The sequence below is a fragment of the Hemicordylus capensis genome, chromosome 1, assembly GCF_027244095.1.
Source record: "Hemicordylus capensis ecotype Gifberg chromosome 1, rHemCap1.1.pri, whole genome shotgun sequence".
In the NCBI taxonomy this organism is placed as follows: Eukaryota; Metazoa; Chordata; class Lepidosauria; order Squamata; family Cordylidae; genus Hemicordylus; species Hemicordylus capensis.
The window spans coordinates 421992809-422014802 of NC_069657.1; the positions used below are offsets into that span (position 1 = coordinate 421992809).

The 21994-nt window shown below is 42.8% G+C and overlaps 1 protein-coding gene and 1 long non-coding RNA gene across 27 annotated transcripts in view; one reads left to right on the top strand and one right to left on the bottom strand.

Annotated features, from left to right (window-relative positions):
* Positions 1-16927, bottom strand: part of SYT14 (synaptotagmin 14) — a 145137-nt gene extending 128210 nt beyond the window's left edge. For 4 of the 25 annotated variants that reach the window (XR_008319686.1, XR_008319683.1, XM_053310649.1 and 1 more), the window contains exons 1-2: positions 14211-15237; positions 8418-8465 (exon numbers count right to left, since the gene is read on the bottom strand). Coding sequence is in view for 6 of the 25 variants with exons in the window: in XM_053310747.1 (XP_053166722.1) it covers positions 8418-8465; positions 14211-14284; positions 16787-16788 (124 nt within the window). In the remaining 19 variants the exon portion in view is untranslated. Of the gene's footprint in view, positions 1-8417; positions 8466-13704; positions 14137-14210; positions 15238-16786 lie in introns of those variants that run through there. The other 21 variants (XR_008319699.1, XR_008319698.1, XM_053310716.1 and 18 more) reach the window with 17 other exon arrangements.
* Positions 14519-21994, top strand: part of LOC128351363 (uncharacterized) — a 95364-nt gene continuing 87888 nt past the window's right edge. The window contains exon 1 of one of the 2 annotated variants that reach the window (XR_008319737.1): positions 14519-15805. This is a non-coding gene — a long non-coding RNA (uncharacterized LOC128351363). The remainder of the gene's footprint in view (positions 15806-21994) is intronic. The other variant, XR_008319738.1, reaches the window with a different exon arrangement.

Sequence of the window (21994 nt, forward strand, 5' to 3'; positions counted from 1 at the left end):
TATTGTGCAATGGTTTGCGCAATGTGTTACGTCTCCTTTCTTTCATATGGGTATGTAGACTGACCTCTTCCGATCTGTTGGCCACTGTGTCATTCTCCAAATTTGCTAGCATAGTCTGGTTAGAGCCTTGCTTGACTGATTCTTCTTCTGTTGCCTGCTATATTTCTGTAGCTATTCCATCCATTCCTGTAGCCTTCTGATTTAGTAATGACCGGAGCTGATCTATCTAACTTCATCTTCCCGTACTAGAGGTTCTTGCAAATAGGGACTATCTTGGATGTTGATGTCCCTGCTGTACAGATTTTCAGTATACTCCTTCCATCTCATTTTGATCTTCTCTGAATCAGTTACTATCTGTCCTTTGGCATCTCTTAACATACCAATTTGAGGTTGAAACCTCCCTGAGTTCAGAGATCTTTTGGAAAACTTGCCTTGTTTTTCCGTGTCTATTCCATGTCTAAGCGGTTGGGTAGGTGATTGGAACACAAGTGGAGGAGAACTCAGTTGGAATCTGACAGGATGCAGCATAGGAACCATTTGAAGGCTTATGCAGTAGTGGTGCGTGCAGCAAAAAAGGGATTTTGGTCAGCCCCCATTGCATCTGCAGGTTCACGTTCGGCAGAGCTATCTCAGGTCACGAGGAGTTTAATTGCTGCTCCTTCTGCTTCAAAACAGTTCCCGGAAGTGTTCTGCTGTGATGCTTTTAATGGGTTCTTTGCAAGTCAAAATCTCCTGTATTCTGGCCGACTTGGACTCCACTATTTCTGCAGGGTCTATGAAGAAGGTGTCCAGCGATCCCTCTTGCAGTGTTAGGTTGGATCAGTTTCAATCTGTGACTCCTGAGAATGTGGACAAGCTGCTTGGGGCGGTGCAGCCTCCCACTTGTTAGATCCTTGCCTGACTTGGATGCTTCTATCTAGCAGGGAGATTGTTGGAGGTGGCCTTGATAATACCATAAATGCATCGCTGAGGGAGGGTAGGATGCCTCCTTGTTTGAAGGAGGCAGTGGTTAGACCTCTCCTTAAGAAGCCTTCACTGGATCCCTTAGTGAAGGACAGTTATAGGCCAATCTCCAATCTCCCTTGGTTGGGCAAGGTGATTGAGAGGGTGGTGGCCAACCAGCTCCAGGCAGTTTGGGAGGAAACAGATTATCTAGACCCATTCCACACTGGCTTTAGAGCTGGATATGGGGTTGAGACAACCTTGGTCGGCCTGATGGATGACCTCTACCAGAGAATCGATGGAGGAGTGTGACTCTGTTGGTCCTTTTGGATCTCTTGGTGGCGTTCGATACCATCGCCCATGGTATCCTTTTGGATCGCCTGGGGGAGTTGGGGACAGGGTGCACTGCTTTGCAGTGGTTCTGCTCCTATCTCTCAGGTAGATTCCAGATGGTGGAACTTGGTGACAGTTGCTCCTCAAAACAGGAGCTGTATATGGAGTCCCTCAGGGCTCCATTCTGTCACCAATGCTTTTTAATATCTACATGAAACCACTGGGTGAGGTCATCAGGAGGTTTGGTGCTGGGTGTTATCAGTATGCTGATGACACTCAAATCTACTTCTCTTTTTCATCTGCATCATCAGGAAATGGTGTTCATTCCCTAAATACCTGCCTACAGACAGTAATGGGCTGGATGAGGGATAACAAATTGTGACTGAATCCAAACAGAAGTGCTCATTATAGGGGCTGAGGGATGAGTTAGATCTTCCTGTGCTGGATGGGGTTACACTCCCCCGGAAGGAGCAGGTACACAGCTTAGGAGTACTCCTGGACCCAGGACTCACCCTGGTATCTCAGATGGAGGCTACGGCCAGGTGTGCTTTCTATCATCTTTGGCTAATTCGAGAGCTGCATCCATTCCTTGAGGACAACAACCTCAAAACAGTGGTGCACCAGGTGGTAACCTCCAGGCTTGACTACTGCAATGCCTTCTATGTGGGGCTGCCTTTGTATGTAGTTCGGAAACTTCAATTAGTTCAAAATGCGGCAACCAAATTGGTCTCTGCAGCAACCCAGAGAGACCATATTATGCCTGTTTTGAAAAAGCTACACTGGCTGTCGATATGTTTCCAGGCAAAATACAAAGTGCTGGTTTTTACCTTTAAAGCCCTGAACAGCTTAGGTCCAGGCTGCACCCTCTTCTGCATTATCCCTGCTCCTGGACTGTGGAATGCACTGCCGGCAGAAATCCGCAATTTGAATTCTTTATTGGCCTTCAGGAGAGCCCTTAAAACCTATCTGTTTGGCCTGGCCTTCCGGGGTTTTTTAATAGTTGTAATTGGTTTTAATGTTGTAACCTGGTTTTCAGGGTTTTTAAATGGTTCTGAATGTCTAATTGGTGTTTTATGATGTTTTAATGGTTAACTAGCATCTGCGCCTCTGCCGTCCTGGCCAGTCCGCTTCTCTCCCCTCCTTGCAGTTTCTTGCTGGTGGGCTGGCCAGAAAGCCAGACTGCCACCTCCTCCCGCCCACCCACCAATTCCCGGTGGCTGGGCCAGCCCATCACCCGCTGGTGGGAGCAGTCCACTTCTCCCCACCCCCATCTGCGGTTTCTGGCTGGCGGGCCGGCCAGAAAGCCAGCCCACCACCTCCTGCCCACCAGTTCCCGACGGCCGGGCCAGCCCTCCGCCTGCTGCTCCTGGCAGCCAGCCCACCACGACCTGCTGCTCCCAGCAGTCTGCTGCTGCTCAGCAGTCTGCTGCTGCTCCCAGCAGCTGCTCCTGGCAGCCAGCCCACCACCACCTGCTCCCTATTTCTTCCCTGTCCCCACTGCTAATCAGCAGCTGCTCACAAACTCTCGCAAGAGCTGCCACACATGGGATTAGCAACGGGTACGCCTAGGAGAAATAAATAAATAAATAAATAAAATATTTGTTGTTGTTTTACGCTGTTTTATAATTTCTGTATTAATTGTTAACTGATTTTAAAGGTTTTATTTTAATTGTAAACCGCCCTGAGCCATTTTGGAAGGGCGGTATAAAAACTGAACGAATGAATGAATGAATAAATATTTCCATCCTCAGGGTCTTTACAAATGTCATTGTAGTACTACTCCTTGTCTCTTCTAACAGCTTTTTGAAATTCCCTATTAAGCTCCTTCCTGTGGTCTTTATCTTTCTTGACTTTGGCTTCTCTCCTCTTTTTGGCAATTTCCACCGTCTGTTCCGACATCCATTTTGATTTCTTCTTTTCTTGGTCTTTGGCAGTCTCTTTTCACATTCATCCTTCTTTGATTTCATTCCACATTTCCTCTGGTTCCCTATTATTGAGCTTCAGAACTTCAAAACGGTTCCTGATGTTCTCCTTGAAAATGATGGGTACATTCTCAAGATTCACTTCCATTCCATTTCACTTGCAAAGTACTCAAAAGTCTGTCTGGACATTCTGAAGCTGTCCATGTGGTCATCCCACTGTGACACATTTTCCATGGACTGCCAAGTGTTATCATGTCTTGTCTGCCAAGTGTTATCGTCTCCTGTCTGCAGACCAGACCTCTTGTAGAGGGTGCACCAAGGATGAGATTACTCCTGCACTTCTTTGTACACTTGCAACAACAGGTCGTGAGCTGTTGTTGCAAGTGTGCAAAGAAGTCACATCTGATGATGGCAGCACTAAACCTGGCAGCTTCCTCACAGGAAGCAGCTGACTCCACACTCCCAAAGCTTCTGAGAATTTGCATCAATCTCATTCTGGCTTCTTCCTCCATGCTTTCCAGGACCATTTCCATGGCAATGTGCACTGTGATGCTGGGAACTCTGCCTGCCATTGCTCAAACTTCTTCACTGGGTGAAAAGGAAGTGGATGTTGCCCATCACCACTTTGGAGACATTACAGTGCGCACGTTGCCTGCGCGTCCACTCCCCTGCTATGGAGGCGGGGGCTGGAGGCTGTGTGTGCACTGTGAGCTCCTTGAATAGCAGATCGGAAGAAGCAGTGTTCCTGCAGAGGACACAAGGAGCTGAAGAATGCTCTTTGTCCAGCTGGGGACAGGGGGGCGTGGAATATGGATTTCCAGTTCTTTGCACAGCTGCGAGCACAGAAAAAGGAGCCTATAAACTTTTGAGCTTGCAAATCCATGGCATACCCACCATATCAATCAACTTTATTACGGTCAAAGATAATACAGTAAAATAGATAATAGAGCCATATTGAAAGTTGCTACAGCATATATTCATATATGCATACAACTATCAATGAGTATAAAAATGTCTAAGAAGTATAAAATAAACTATAATATATACTAAAGGGTAAACGTGAGATAGCTAAAAAATAAGATAGCTAACTGATGAGTAATAAAACCGATAAGACAACTAACTAGTACAGGCAATATATAAAAATGGGTCTATAGAGAAATACAAGTCTAATAGGATGACTAATAAAATGGAAGTAAAGTTAACTATCTGTGGGTTAAATGCATCTAAGAAAATAAAAGTTTTTTTAAAGACACATTAGGGTGTACTATAAGGTAAATTGGTCAGTAGTTAAAATCATGGGTTATGGGCTGGCAGTCATAGTCCTATGGATCTTGTACGCTGCCACACAGAACCTAGCAACATTGTATGTGAAGGTTCACTTTTCATCCAAGAGCAGCATCTTAGTGTAGACTTGACTAGGGTGGCCAGGGTAGTTGAGAAGTAGAGGAAATATGAGTTTCGCCCGGCTATCTTTATAAAATGGACAGGAAAAGTAAGTGTTCTGTAGTTTCCACATCCCCAGAGGCACAGAGGCAAAGACTTTCCATTAATGAGCTCTTCCTGTATTTGCCTTCCAGCACAGCGGATGGAAGGGCATGACAGCGGGCAAGAGTGAACTCCCTTCTATGACTTGGTATATCCAGCTGAGTCAAATATATAGGTTGGGGATACCATGAACCTAGAGCTGTCTGAGGCTAGATACCATACTTAGATATACCTGGCATTCCGTGTCCAGGATCCTCTGTTTGATGGCTGTTTTCGCCTTGTCACTGCCCATAGCAAGGAGGTGAGATGGTGAGAAGCCCAATAGTGCCACCTTATTATCGACTGCCTGCTTCCAGGAAGATTGGAAGTTGTCCTGCAGCATTAATGGGGCCAGACCCTGTGGGCAAAGGGCTAGTTTGAGCCAGTGATTGAGAGAGGTCATCCAAACTCTGGCCTCAATTTTTATAATGCCAGTTTCCAGACGCAAAGTGGCACTGGAGATACAGCAAGGTACCTGTAAGGCCGCTCTTAGTAATTTAGACTCGACACTCCAATATACTAACATTGGAGGGGGGTCCTGGGTGGGCACCATAGAGTAATTGTGCCAGTGGCTTGGCTTCATATAGTCTGAGCGCTGCAGGTACATAGTGACCACCTCTAGTTCAAAGAACCTCAAGATGGCAGCGGAGCTCCTCTGTGCCTCTAGGGCAACATGTTCACAGTGGGCCTTTCTTGCACCAGAGGCCTGGAGAATCACCCCCAGATATGTAAAACAGGTGACCTGTTCAATTCTGTGGCCATTGATACTCCAGTGGCAGATCTTTGGTCTTCTTGTGAAGGCCATGATCTTAGTTTTTTGGTAGTTTATTTCCAGTTGTTCATCTTTGCAATACCAAGCCAGTTCGGTCCAGCACCCCCTCGAACTTCAGGGGGAGTTCGGGGAATTCTTGGAGGCAGCGGCGGTGGGGTCCATGGAGGTTCCCCCTCCCCCTCAACCAGCTCTCTATTCAGCCGGCTCTTCACCCACTTGAGCGCTCTTCAGCCGGTTTTCAGCCTTCACCAGTTGGTCATTTTGGAGGTCGAGCGCCTGCACACTGCATCTCTGTATAGCCCGTGGCAGTGCACAGGCGCTCGGCCTCCAAAATGGCCACCTGGCTGCCAGGTGAAGGCCGGAAAACGGCTGAAGAGCGCCCAAACAGGTGAAGAGCTGGCCGAATCGGCCAGAGGAGGCTATAGAGAGAGTCAGTGGGGGGGAAGGGGAACCTCCACAGACCCCCTCCCTGCCACCTTCAGGAGCTCCCCAGAGGGGAGTAAAGCTTATAGATAGATAGATAGATAGATAGATAGATAGATAGATAGATAGATAGATAAACATACATATATATGTAACTAAAAAAGGTCCGCAAACCCCGGGGGTGTTCAGTCTGGGATCAGGGGGTGGTTTGGTTCGACCCTGAGCCATCGAACCGAACCAGCTCAATATCAAACTGGCTCAACATCCAGCCGGTTTGCACACCCCTAGGTCACTGCACTCTCTGCCTTCCTGAGAAGTTTCAGTGAAAACAGCTTCACATGTGTGCTCCATGGGAAGAGGAGGCTTGCCTATCTAGCTTGCCACCCCTGAGCAACTTGCAACTTTTGTGACCCAAGTCTGTAACACTGACATAGTTGCATGCTGAACCACGATTGTGGCTGCCATGGAACTACCTGGACGGGCAGAGGCGGTGGTGGTAGTTGAAGAGGCGGAGGCTGACATAGCTGCTCCCTGGCATGCTGGTGCCATTTGGCTTGCCCTTTGCCTCTTCTGTGGGATGGGGTGTCCACTCCCAGCCATTATGTGTCTGCAATCCAGGAGAACTGATGCCAGCTGGTAATAATGTGGCATGGTCCTCAGCTCCACTCCTGACATTTTGTTGTGGGTGTTCACCTCCTTGAATTTCTTCTTCATAAACTGCTCTCTTTTCTTGCACTGTGCGCAGTGCACTGGAAGCCCCTCTGTGCCATCTGCCTATAGATCCAGTTGAAGGTTGTCTCATTCCTGAACTGCTGCTGCAGTTGTGACTGGACATGGTCAGCGGTCCAGAGGTCCATGAATACCTGTCTCTTCCTCCGTCCACAACTTCACACAAACCTTCCTGCTTCCATCCCTGGTCTGGCTGCTTTGCATGGCAGTGCCAGTGCCAATCATGGATGGCAAAGACGTTGTGGAATGCTAAGTGCATGGCTGGTGGCAATTTTCCATGTAGACTGTCAGAGGAGCAGGGCATGAGGCACTACCCTGATCTCTTCATGTGAGGGAAAAGGAGTGATGGGGCGTCTACCTCATGCATGCAGCCAGCAGTGTTCGGGGGGGGTGGGGGTGGGTATAGTCAACAACCACATGAAAATAAAGCCGCATGCAAGCCCTCATTCTTATGATGGAAGGATGGGAAACTGCAGGCAATTGAGATATGTATAGTCAGAAATACATTCAATTATTTGTGTTAATAGGGCTTAATGCATTTATGCACAAAGTACTGCAGTGTTGGAGACCTCTCCTGCTGTCTCTGTCTTGTCCTCCTATCCTTTTTTTGTTCAGGAGCACACAAGGTCCAAACACATAGAAGCAAGCAGGCTTGCCCCAGTGTGGTTCTGTCCCTTTAAATGCATGAACTCCAAGGACACAGCATCCCTGTTGCCAAGTAGCAGTTGGAGAAGTAAGGAAATGGCAATGGCGGAGCATCAGCTCTAAGAGGCAACCAGCAAGAAATGCAGCTGCCCTAAACTGATGCATTTCTGGGCTGCTCTGAGCTGACCTCTCTATGGGTGAGGGAGGAACTTGCGCACAAAATCCAGATTATAGCAGCAGAATTCGGAAGACACAATGGTGCCTTCAAACTTCAGATTTCGGCAGCAAAACTCACTACAAACCAAGGGTTAGAATTCAGGTTTAAAAGCTAAAATGGAGCCAAGGTTGGGTGATGAAACTACGGCTTCACACATTCAGATGATCACAAACTCCAACCTCTGGCACGTTTACCTGAGGTTTGGCATTATGGCGAAATGGGGCCAGAGAATAAGGGGTGCTTTTTTTTTTTTTTTAACAGCCAAAAATCCAACTGGGCATGACTAAGCCCTAAAATAGCTCTTTGGATCCCAACCTGTGTTTCATGTATTCATAATATGTATATTTCACTCTTTTTTCAAGGAGCTCAGTACACTATGTTTTGGGGAGGTGAGATTATCCCATTTTTGCTCTAGTTTAGTTGAGAGATAAGGGATTGATCCTAAGTCATCCAATAAACTTTATGGCTGAAGTAGGATTTGAATCAAGGTCTTCTCAGTCCAAATCCTCAACACACTAACTATACAATTTGTTATCTTACTATTGTTTTTTACATGAAGGCTGCAGTCCATTAAGAACTGAACTGCAATGGCATCACAACATATTGCATGCAAACATATACAATGTGGCTAGAATTCTTAAGAATACCTAGAATTAAACAAAGGCAATTTTTTTGAGAATTCAATGTACAGTTTAATAAATAACCACTGACCTGATAGTCTGTAATGAGTAAGAATCACTTACAGGCAAACAGGAAGGGAAACATGGACCATTTTTCTTTCAGGTGATGAATGTACCACAAATTGGTCAGATATAGTACAAATTTTTGTGAGCTAGAAACTTTTGCAGACTTATTGCAAAATCCACTAATTATCAAACATTAAATAAGTAACATTTTAAAGCCTTTTTACCTTTTCTAATGCAAATTAGTTCATGTACGCCACAGGTTCTTTCTCCACCTGTTCATAAAAAGATAATTAAGAAGTAGAAAAACAATATCAAATATTTCCAAACTTATAAACTTATCTTAACCCTTCTTTGGGTAAGCTTTGACCATTTTCTGACAATGGTTAACATCAAGACATTGCACTAATGCAATGAACAAAGTTGTGCACATGCAAGAAAGCTGCATAGGTGTGTGAATGCTATGCCCCATCCCTTGGGCTCTTGGTCAGTTTGTGCAGGCATTGCATTTGCACAAGTATAGCAGAACATAATGCAGATGCCTACTTCTATACCCTGTTGTGCAAGCACGCTCTGTTGCGCTAACGCAACATTAATCTGGAACGCAAGCTCTGGACTTTTTGCAACTAGCTAGTGCAATAGCCAGTGCCAGTATCCTTTAATACACTGAAATACCTTAAAAACTCACTCACAATGTTGGTTATTAGTCTGTTCTTCTACTTCCTTAGACTTTACATGAGATACATAATATATAAATGAATCTATGTATTGCATCTGTTCCTCTTAGCACAGAAGTATGAAAGCTTTTTAGTAACAAAGCCCTTTGTTGGGCAAAATAAAATTTCCAGCTATTAAAAAGTAGCCCAATCAAAAGCATTAGTATGTATATAATGCTGTACTATAATGCTACACAATATTCTATAATTGTTATATAAGACAGGTGTTATGAAATGTGATCATCACCAATGCTCTCTCTAAGAGGTGTTGACCACAACTCCCATAATCCCCAAGCAAAAGCCACTGCAGCTGGGGATTCTGGGAGTTGTAATAAACAATATCTGGGAATCCCTTTTAGAGTGAACAGTGATCATCACTGCCAATAGGCATGTTTATGCATTATATCTTTAACAACTCCAGGTGCAGCAGTATTTCTAGAATTGTAGGACAAAGTTTCTTCTGCCACATGTAAAATAATTCACTTTTTCAATTTAAACATTAAGCCTTACATAAACAAACTACTGAATTTCAAATGTCACTCACTGAAATAGTTGTTGCTGCTACTACTACTACTTTTCCTATTATTATTTATCAACTACTTTTCAACAAAAAAATTATCAAATGGTTTATATAGTTATATTTATATCTCACAATTTCCAGATACTTTTGAATCAAGTTTTGATATTCTGGCATATGACAAACACAATTCAATTATTCCAAAATAAGGTAGCAGTATTATTCCACTTGGAGTTACACTGGAACATAAACAATCTCAACAAAAGCAGCAGAAAGTATAGCAAATACATACTTCACCCATAATTTTGGCTTTAGAATTGTCTTGATTGCTAAACAATCCCAATTCAGTGAAAACCAATAAGATTACTTGCAGACAAGTAGCTTTAGGAATGTGATTATCAGCAGCTCAATTCAGGCATTGTACCAATTTATGGTTAAGAAAACTTAACAGTTTGGCATAATGTCTGAATTAAAGTATGAATTGATAAGCCATTGTTCATGATTAGACAGTAAACAAGATTCAGCAGAGATGTGGGGTAGAAAATTTTCTGCAGAGAATTTCCCAAAACAGAAAATTATCCAGAATTTCCCATACTTAATTCTTCTGGTGGCAAGGGGATATTGGCAAAAATCACCCTTTCCCTCACTCAAGTAGTACTGAAGAGATAGTCTGGAACTCACACTTGCTGCATGTTCACAATGCTAGTCTGGATGTCCAGCATTGTTTCATAAAATTCATTAGTAACAAGAATGGATACCAATGCAATATTAGGCAAGTTCAGCAATGTTAATGTTGAAATTACTCTTTTTCAGGTGATTATACCTAGAAAGTGTGTGAGAGGGTACATATGTTTTATTTACTTATTGAGTGTTCCAATAAAAAATTCTTTCCACGTAAAGTTTTGAATTTGTTTCAGTATAACAATTAAAGCACATTAAATGCCTAAATGCCTGTATTGATCCCACCGACCATCAAATGTTTCAGTACAACTACTTTGCTACTTGAAAAACCTTAGAGATACAGTGTGGGAAATTAATATGGTGGAGGTGGGTTTTTTTAACTGTTAAATAGGGGACAGGGATCCCCTGTTGGGGACAGGGATCCATCTTATTTGTTTGTTATTTCTCCGTGTAAACTGCCCTGAGCCATTTTTGGAAGGGCGGTATAGAAATCGAATGAATGAATGAAATAGGTCAAAAAACATGTCAAATCAAATTTTAATCTATTTAGGGTATAAGGAAAATTTGTACAGTAATGTTATGGGAAATCTTTCCATAAAATTTCCCAATTCAGAAATTTCCAGAAAATCCACATCTGAGAATCAGAAACCATAAGTTTGAAGTGGATTTGCAGCCATGCTTTGAGTGAATTATGGTTTGGCATGATGTCTCAACCGACAAACCATAATTACAAAAATCATGCCAGCTGCAAAGGCTAGTGCACCATGGAAATATAAGTGAATTTATGAACCTAAGAAATTGAGTGCTGAGAAAAAGGGAAATGAAAGCATGCAAACTGCTCTATACTATAATTTGTCTGCTGTACATTTAGAAGCGCAAACTAAATTATGGTTAATCCAATAAACTAAAATATGGTTAATCCATAATTAGAACTAAACAATGGATTCTAAAGTATGGTTAGCACAAAACATGGTTTGGCATGATACCTGAACTGAGTCTAGAGTGTAAACAGTTTATACAATTACCTTTCCTGAGCATTTCCTATATTCTTTACTAATCATTATTCAGACAATATTAATGCTATCATTGATGTTCATTTCAATAATGTTGCCTACTCACCACCATTTAACACTGGAAAAATTGTGTTTGATTTCTGTACATTGATCAACAAGTTTAGAGTAAGATAAGTAAACCAAATTATTTCTATGGGATCTGGTGGCATGCCACTCGATAGAGTTTTAATTATATATTTCAACAATCTAGGATATTTCTTTTCACATTTGGATGTTCTGCTGTTCTGTTTAGCGTTTTTAACTTGGTAACTTGTGGTCTTATGTTTGGTCTGCTGTGTGTTTTTTCCTGTTAAGGTTGTTTGTGTATTGTTGGTTTTAAATGGTTGGTTCAATTATTGTATTTTATTGTAAAATGGAATTTTAATTGACTATTTTCATTGAGTTCCAACTTTTGGAGGAAGGCAGCCTATGCAGTAAATCTAATTAGGAAACATATGTACAAATCTAATATCAAAGATATGCACATATATTCATAATTTCAACTTAGTTCAGTGAAGTTCTGCTATCCAGTTCTCACATAGTATGTAGTACAATTGATATATAAGCTCCAGTTATTAGGTACCAACTAGTACTATTAATATATAGGCTTCAGTTATTAGGTACAAATTAGTACACACCAGCAACTGGTAAGCACAGTAAGAAAATAAGTTGTCATTATTGTTGATGTTGTTATAAACATTTCTTTAAGTTGTTGAGTTGGACTCAGTTCATCAAAAACGGCATGAGTATGAAATAAGATCCATAAAAAGGAGACCATCTATATTTTCTCTAGCCTTGAAATACAGTTATCTTGTATCACAAGGAAGGGAATTAATCACAGCTCACAGTCAAAGTTTTCTCAAAATGTTCTCTCAAAAATGCATACCCCATTCAGACTTTTCATAAAAAACCTACAGTATAAAGCAGGTGAGATCTTGGAAATCTTAGATTTAATGGTAGCTAAAAGGAACTTTAAAATGTATTACAAGAAGCAAAATGCTCAGAAATATCAACATATGCCTCTCCTCCTCTGGTTTCATAATTAAAGATGATTAATTAGAATAATACCATATTTTCAATTCTATCACATTTTCACACATTTGCAGGTGAGTCTCCCTCATTTAGTAGAAGAAAAACAAAGCAAAGTGCACAAATTATACATGACAAGAATACTGAAGATAGCGATGGTTATTAATAAAGATGATCAGAACCTACAATTTTCTGAGGCAGGTCCAAAACATCAGACAGCCTGCAGTGGACGTGGTCAGCAGAGACTGTACTACTCTGTTAAAGTCCTGTGCTGTTAAACACTTTACAAAGAATATAAACCAGGACAGGACAATGAGCTAGGCAGAATATTAATCAGTCTCACTTAGGCTTTTCTTCATGTGGATAGATTTTAAATGATTGACTTCTTTAGAAACAGCACATCTCCATTTATTGAAACCTATTTTAACAGCTTTATAGAGGCCTTTTATTCTCACAAGATGCTTAAACACAGAAACAAATCTCACTACAGATGACTCCCTGTGGGTTCTTGAACAAGTATAACTGCACACAGCAACTTACACAGTATGGACCCATTCACTCTACTGTACTAACCACATAAACATTTATTTTTTAAAAAGGATAGAAACAAGGAGAATCGATAAAAGTGAGAAAGTTTTCAGGCAAACTTTCGCTTCAGGTAGAGAACACAGTTAAAGGATAAGTGTTAGTTTCTTTTAGAACTGTGCTTCTCTTAAATAAGTGATTGAGAGGTTTTATATTTTTCAGTTCAACAGTAGCAGTGTTTCTTTTTTCCTGCAATATCAGCACCTACACCGAGTGTCCGTTCTATCTCTACACCCAACAAAAATTAAAGCAGGTATTTAAAATCACTCAGCACAGAAAGAACAATAACTACAGTTCTTCGGAAGTGAGGAAGAAGGTGGAGCTTCCTGGATTTTTAGTTGTGGAATTTTAGTTGTGAAGCAGCTGCCGAAAACTCTTTCTCAGACCTTTCCAGGGATGGAGCATTATGCTGCATGTGTTTCCATGAGTGACATGTAACATCCGACTTAGGGTTCTTTGAACCCTCCTCTTATTCCAAGAGTGCAGAAAGACCTTGGAAACACTCCACACAACAGGCTGTATCTAGGGCTGAGTCGGGCAGCATCTCCAGAAGATGGAGCAAGCAAAAAAGAGGAGTATTGCACACTGCCTGTTTCCAAACACAAAACACCCTGCTGAAACCAACTGGGGAAGAGGGGTGAGAAGGAGGGATTTAGGCTACTGGATTTATTTACCTCGGCCATTTAAAGCAGCGAAAGCAAGACCTGCAATGGTGGAGGAGGGGGAAAGTGGGGGAGCAAAACGTGTATTTCCCACCGTCTGCCCCAATTATTTTCAATGCACTTGGAGTAGCTGCCTGTGGCACCACCAAGACGCGCGGGGTGCTGGTCTATATAACTCACAACTGGCAAATACTGTGGTAGGGGAGAGCCTGGAGTGAGAGAAAACTGGTGTGGCCACTATTATTCCAGAGGTGATTAATGGTTATATTTACCTCAGAGTCATCTCTTTCAAAACAACAAGAAGAAGCGAGGAAGAGATGAAATAAACCCAGCAGATCCCTAGAAGCACACTACAGAACATTTGCCCACCATTATTATATCGGGATGTGTATATGCGGGGGGGGGGTGTTACAGTCTCTCGCTTTCTGCACACAAAGCAGCTTTAACTCCACGGGGGTAGCTCCTGTTGTGGTCGGGCTGTGACAGAGCCTGCTGCTGGCACCACAAGCGGAAAGCTGCCTGAGCGCCCCCCTTGGCCCCCTACAGGGGATTATTCGGTACACTTCAGGAGTAGCCCAGGACGACCCCATCATTCGCTCCTCACCCCCACCCCGACTCCCCAAATTTATTTGTTTGTTAGTTTGTTCTGTGCCCTCCCCTCGGGGAGCCCCCACCCACATGCTCGCCCCTTCCCTTTGCTCCTGTGTCCGCTGCCCAGGTGAGGGGAGGGGGAGGGGGGTTATTCAAGAGGAGTAGAGCCCGTTATTGGCCTACTTACCATCAATCGCCATGATCTTCCAGGTGGGCCGTACCAAGTGGAACGCACGTAGGAGGCACACGGACAGGCAGCGCCTGGAAGAATAAACGCGGGGGGGGGGCGGTGAGGAGGAGGCAGCGGTGTAAGCAGTGTGGAAATGGAGGGTGGGGGGGTTGTCGAATAGAGTAGAGCGTGCCAGAGCTGTGAAGCCGCGCGTGACTCCTCCTTCCCCCCCTCCCTCTTCACCCAGCTCCGCGCGCCCAGATTCGAAAGTGTGCAGTGGCTCTTGTTCTGTCGGCGCGCGGCGCGGCGGTTGACACCATCTCCCAGACTAACGGTCGTTGCTGCGGCCGCCGCCGCCGACCAACGGCAATTCCTCTGTCAGTCAAAACTGGCTCGTCTATGCTGCAAGCAGTTCCACACGAGCCAAGCGCTGCCTTCAGCCTCCCGCCCGGCGCGTTGTTGTTGTTGTTGTTGACTCCTGGCCGCGGCCGTCACTCTATCCCTTCCTCGTTTGCAGGCGAGGAAGCCGAAGCAAAACCTGCTGACTGTGTTTAAAAGGGTTGGTGGGGTGGAGGCATTTGACTTCACTATTTAACAAAAGGCGCATGCATTTCAATAAAGATGTAAAATTGTAAATACATGTATAAGCAGTAAATCTCCCACACACACCACCCGACCATCAGTCCATTCACTCAAGAATCAATACTTCGTTTCCTTTGGCTACTCACACAGTGGCATGCCTGCCAACATGTTCCTATTGACAGGTATGCGATGGCCCCAGACTGATTTGTCAGTACTCACATTACACCTTTTAACTTTTGGTTTAAGCGGAAACAAATGTGCCAGGCACTGTAAAACACAAAGTGAGTGGACCAGTCCTGGGTGGTCTCTCTGTGTTTTTAATGGAGGACCTAAATGTTGAAAAGGCAGGATAATACACATTTAAATAAATAAATAAATTTTACACAGTGAGAATGCCCACTCAGATTCTCCCCCCCCTTCTTTTTCTTTTTCTTAATTGAAACACTTCAACCTATGTTCATTCCAATTCATTCAAATCAACAGTTCAATACCAATCAATATAACATATAATATGAGCCAACAAAACTATATAGATATTACTCAGATTCTCTTAACAGTTAGTTAATCTGTGTTAAGTGATGCTCTCCTATGCATGCACTCTTGCTCAAGAACAGAGGCATGACTGCTGGACTGCAATCAAGGCAGGTCCAGTCCAGCGGTCTTTACAATAATCCCAACAACAAGCAGGTGCTAAGTGGTCCACTGGTCCACAGTCTACCTTCTGCAGCCCATCTCTGTGCACACAAAATAGGAATGGCACAGTTCCTGCACATCAGGATTACAATGAACTTTACCTACACTATCCCAAGGAAGGATCAGGGACCAGGAAGCATGTTATACATTTGGAGCAGGAGAGAGAGGCATGCTTTAAGAAAAGATTTACTTTACTGGTACAATCCAGATTTCATCAGAGAGATCCTGTCAATCACAGTCAGTGAAACCAGACACATCTAATGGTGATGGACATTTGCAGTATCAATAGGCGAGGCACACAAGGTGGAAATGCAAATTTGTTCTACAGACAAGTTTAGGTTAGTGTCAGCCTCTGTCCTGGAGGTACATAAGTTTATTGTATTGTATTGTATTTATTTATTTATTTTATTCCATCACATTTATATACCGCCCAAACTTTCGTCTCTGTTGACATTTCTCCAGGTCATAAGTCAAATGGGAGATTGAAAGTTACCACCCTGCTGGTTTTTCTGTGCCACACAATTAATTCCAATTAGCAGTCTGCTTAGTCAGGTTCCTGTAGTGCTCCTGTATTAGAATTAAAGGGGTGGCCTGAGGTCATAAAAAGGGTAAATTGGCAGAGATATCTGAGGAAGCAGGAACACAATGTGCCAGTAATATGGCTGGCTGTAGCTAATGCTGCCTATCAGTTCCCTTTCATTTGTACTTTCTTTCTTTCTTTCTTTCTTTCTTTCTTTCTTTCTTTCTTTCTTTCTTTCTTTCTTTCTTGGTCCAGGCCTTTTCAGTCCATATCCTTTCTTATTTTGAATATGCATGGTTTTCTCAGATATCCCATACTAATGCTGTATGTTCCCTTTTCAATAAACATTTCCTCTCTGCTCCAATTTACAAGAGGATATATATTCTAAAATGTAGAGCTCACCCCAATTCATAAAACCAGGGAGACATGCAATAAATAATATATATTAAAATAGTTGTAATAGCACAATGAAAACTTCATGGTTTATTCTATTGAGGTCAGATAACCTATTACTCTTTTAGGAGATATTGAACCCTCCATTAACCCAAAATATTTTAGTTCATCTCCAAAGGCAAACAATGTCAACTGTCAATAGGAAAGAAATTCCACAAAACCACAACTACCACAGTCAAATGCCTTCTCTTTGTCCCAAAGTGTTGATATGGAGAGGGGGATACTTTAATCATAATTATATTTATGTTTTTTAAATAGTAATCACTTATCTAGAAACAAAGAAATGTCTTACAAAACAAAAAACAAGAAAACACCCAGGCTTATGCCACAAGACATAAGAACATACATGTCTACTGGGTCCGATTAATTATGCCCCCATTAGTTCAGGGCCAGCTCCAGGTTTCAGGAAGTTCTTGGCAAACAGCCTTCTACAGGTCCCCTCCTAGTTGGTGTGGTGTTTTTGGTTAATCAGTTCCTTGATCCAGAACAGCTTTTCAATGGGGCTTTAGTTACCTGTATTCCAGTCCTGGAGCAGAGGCGGGGCTAACAAACTGCCAGCAGCAAAAGCACTGAAAAGCAGTCTGCACTTGCCCCTCTGTATGTAATATCTATTTCATTAAACTTTTAATATTCCTGATTCCACTTCACTTCTTTGTCCTTACATAGCACAACTCATCCCCTTGGATTCTACACATGGGTGTCTCTGAGATAATCACTCCTCCACCATTATTATTTTTTTACATTTTTTACATCTTCCTCCAAGGAGCCCAGAGCGGTGTACTACATACTTGAGTTTCTCCTCACAACAACCCTGTGAAGTAGGTTAGGCTGAGAGAGAAGTGACTGGCCCAGAGTCACCCAGCTAGTATCATGGCTGAATGGGGATTTGAACTCGGGTCTCCCCGGTCCTAGTCCAGCACTCTAACCACTACACCACGCTGGCATATGAAGGTTATGGGCACAGAGGTATTAGGAATCATCATTGACCCTTCTGGGGACCCTGAGACTGTAGCAGCTTGCTTGCAAGATCCTCCTCTCCTCATTTTCATTGGCCACAATAATTCTATAAAGGCCTCTAAGGGATGCTCCTTATCTATCTATCTATCCATCCATCCATCATATTTAGATACCAGCTGTGTGTGTGTGTGTGTGTGTGTGTGTACACACACACACATATATGGCGTACATAGTCCAAAATTACAATATAAAAACAAAAACAAAACAATTAAAACACTTTCACAGAATAAAAACAATTATAAACTATTTCACAGAGTAAAACAAACGGTTTAAAATTAATTTTAATTAAAAGCCTGAGAAAACAGGTCTGCTTTAAGGATCTTTTAAAAAGTAATCAGAGATGGAGAAGCTCTTCTTTTCATAGGGAGTGCATTCCAAAGTCCTGGGGCAACCACAGAGAAGGCCCGATCCTGAGTCATCACCAGACAAGCCGGTGCCAACATTAATCAAACCTCCCTAGATGTCTTAATAAGCAGCAGGGATCATGAAAAAGCAGGCACTATCTTAAGTACTCCAGACCTAAGCCATTCAGGGCTTTATAGCTAAAAGCCAGCACTTTGTATTTCACTTGCAGTTTCACAGTATTTCACTTTGTATTTCACTTGCAGCCAGTGCATTTTTTTTCCAGAAGTGGTGTTATATGGTCCCTTCGAGTTGTCCCAGAGACCAGTCTGGTTGCCGTATTCTGTACCAGTTGTAGTTTCTGGACTATGTACAAAGGCAGCCCCATGTACAGTACATTACAGCAGTCAAGCCTGAAGGTTATCAGTATATGTACCAGTGTTTTAAGGTCATTTACCCCCAGAAATGGGTGTAGCTAACATCAGCCAAAGCTGATAAAAAGCACTCCTGACCAGTGCCTCAACCTGAGAAATCAGAGAGACCTTCATCCAGGAGCACTCCCAAGCTACATAGCTGATCTTTCAGGGGGAGCGTAAACCCATCGAGAACAGGCAGATCTAAAACATCTCTCTTGTCCCACCCCGCCCACCCGCGCCCCACCATCAGTACCTCTGTCTTATTTGGATTCAACTTCAGTTTGTTATCCCTCATCCAGCCCATTACCACCTCCAGGCAGGCATTTAGAGATGTTATGCCATTTCCTAATGAAGTTTATATGGAGAAATAAATTTGGGTGTCATCAGCATATTCAAATAAATATTATTTATTAAATCAAATAAATAAATAAACATTGATAACACCCTCCACCAAATCTCCTGATGATCTCTTCCAGCAGTTTAATATAGATGTGAAAAAACTCTGGAGACAGTGTGGAGCCTTGTGGAATTCCATACAATAACTCTTCCTTTGCAGAGCAGCAGTCTGCACATGACACTATATGGAATCTATCCAGGAACTTCAGAAGTAGGAATGGAACCCTTGTAAAACAGTGCCACCCAATCCTACCTCCCTCAGGCAATGATGGCCTCCTTAAGACAAGGGAGTATTCTATCCCCTCAGAGAAACATTTATGATGTTTACCAGATCCTCTCTGATAATCTGATTGTTAGATAAAATAAGCCAAGTTGGGCAAAGTTCAAGAGAACAGGTGGTAGGAGACACAGTCCAAAACATCTTACCCACATCTTTAGGAGTCACAAACCAATAGTGATCCAGTCTGACCACATAAGAGGAGTTGCTGGATATCTCCATAACAGACTCTGATAATTGTAGAATCCAGTTTGGCCCAAATACAAGAGATTTTGTCTGCAAAAAAGCCACAAAACAACAACCATTAAAAGCATCACAGCGGGTAACCGATGGCTCCAAATTTGGATTCAAGGGGGAGAGGGCTCATACTAGCCCACTAGCAACCCTAGATAACTCTGCTGCATGTGAGCCTGCGGATGCAATATGGGCAGAAAAGAATTGCTTCCTTGCCATGTGGATTGCCAGAGCATAGATCTTCAGATGTATGTTGTAATTCTGTCAGATTTGCACTCTAGTACATAGGAACATAGGAAGCTGCCATATACTGAGTCAGACCATTGGTCTATCTAGCTCAGTATTGTCTTCACAGACTGGCAGCGGCTTCTCCAAGGTTGCAGGCAGAAGTCTCTCTCAGCCCTATCTTGGAGAAGCCAGGGAGGGAACTTGGAACCTTCTGCTCTTCCCAGAGCAGCTCCATCCCCTGAGGGGAATATCTTACAGTGCTCACACTTCTAGTCTCCCTTTCATATGCAACCAGGGCAGACCTTGCTTAGCTAAGGGGACAAGTCATGCTTGCTACCACAAGACCAGCTGCTTCAGCTCCTGTAATTCTTCCAAATACCACAGGGCTAATTTTGAAGCGGGCTGGAGAAGACACTTAGGCGTGATTGTGTCTATTGCTCTAGTAAGTTCATTAGTCCAAGTTGCTCCAGAGCATCGACAGAATCATAGAGCCAACTCAAAACCCTTCCAAGCCTTCTTAGAACCCTATTGGATACAATAACCTTCTTGGGCAGACCAACCTAACAGGTCATTCACCCCTGCAGAGGTGGGTTGTGGTTGCAAGGCCTATCTTAACCAGATGGTGGTCCGTTCATGACAATGGGGAAATAAGAAGTCCCCACACTGAACACCACCCTGATGAGAGTAAAAGACCAAATTAAGCTTGTGACCAGCAACATGCATAGGTCCAGAGACCACTTGGGATAAGCCCATAGTTGTTATGGTTTCTATGAACTCCTGAGCTGCCCCTGGCAACCTGGTCCCATAGTTAACATTGAAGGTCCCCCCCTCGCCCCCACCCTCCAACAGACCCCCAACAGTCTAGGCTACTCCAATGTCAACCCTGCAACCAGGTCTGTCAGCTCAGTTAGAGACTCCATTGAACAACAGGGTGATCTGTACACCAATAGTAGTCCCAATCTATTTCTATATGAAGTGCCAGGTGCAGCAGCAGCACCAGTCTAACAGATGAATTATGCCACTGCTGCCATGGTCCAGAGTGTCCAGAGGCTGGTCTAGCCACCTGTGCCCTTGGCCAGTATCGGACCCCTGACACTGTCCATCTATAGGTGCATAACTTGAGTAATTAACACTTGGAAGTAGTTATTTATTTTATCATCATTTATCATATTCATCATAGGTGCTGTAGGCATGCTCATTACATGGGAACTGCAGCATTCAATTACTTCCTTGACTTAATGAGCCATTACACAGGTCAAAACACGACAGGCAGAACTAATTTGTAGGAGTCATATTTAAACATTCAACCCATAAAACCATGGAAACTCAAGCACAGTCAAGAAAATATGGAAAAGAACTCAGTCTAAATCTTTGTTCCTTCCAACGTAATAATCCCAAAGATTATTGCTTTGGGATTTAAGATGAAAGATTTTGTGGGACTGTGATTTAAATTTGGAGATATGGATTTAGGGCAACTTGAAAAATACCACCGCTCTTGAGGAAAAACTCTGCTGTTAGAGAGGAAAACATGCACCTTTTCTACAGTACTGCATAAGTACTGCAGTATTTTCCCACAAGTACTGCAGTATTTTGAACTACTAATTTGTATACACAAATATGTTTTATTGTTCTGGAAGCATAGCTTTTTGCTTATTTTATTTATTTATTACATTTCTATACCACCTAATCCAGAGGCTCTAGGTGATTCACATGAATAAAAAACAATAAGATAATAAGATAATTATTAAGATAATAAATAAATAAGATTTATTAAGATAAATAAGCCATTTAAAAAATTAAAAATTAAAACAATTTAAGAGCATTCAAGGATCACTAAAAGCCAGGCTAAAAGAAAGGTGTCATTAGGGCTCTTTCAGAGGTTGCTATTGATATTGATCCCTCGAATATCTGTAGAGAATGCATTCTACAGCCCAGAAGCAACTAAAGTGAAGGCCTGATCCCAAGTCGCCACCAAATGAGCTGGTGGCAGCCAGAGATGGACCTCTCTCAATGATCTTAATGTGCAGTGGGGATCATGATGAAGAAGGGACTCTTCCAGGTAGCCCAGTCCTAAGCCATTCAGGGCTTTAAAGGTAATTACCAGCACTTTGTATTTTGACTGGAAACCTATTGGCATCTGGTGCAATTGTTTTAAACAGGCATAGTATGGTCTCTCTGAGAAACCACAAAGACCAACCTGAATGCCTCTTTTTGAATTAACGGAAGTTTCCGAACTACATACAAAGACAACCCCACATAGAGTGAATTGCAGTAGTCAAGCCTAGAGGTTATCAGAGAGGGCACAACAGTTCTGAGATCATTATCTTCGAGGAACAGACACAGCTGTCGTCTCAACCAAAGCTGATAGAAAGCACTTCTGGCCATAGCCTCAACCTGAGAAACCAGGGTGAGGCCTGGGTCCAGAAGCACTCCCAAACAATATAATGTTCTTTTGGGAGAGGTGAAATCCCACCCAGAACAGGAAGTTCTATCACATCCCTCAATTTATGACCCCTTACCATAAGTACCTCCATCTTGTTTGAATTCAGCTTCAATTTATTATCCCACATCCAGCCCATTACCACCTGTAGGCAAGCATGGGGGCTATGTCATTTCCTGAAGATGATGTCATGGAGAAATAGAT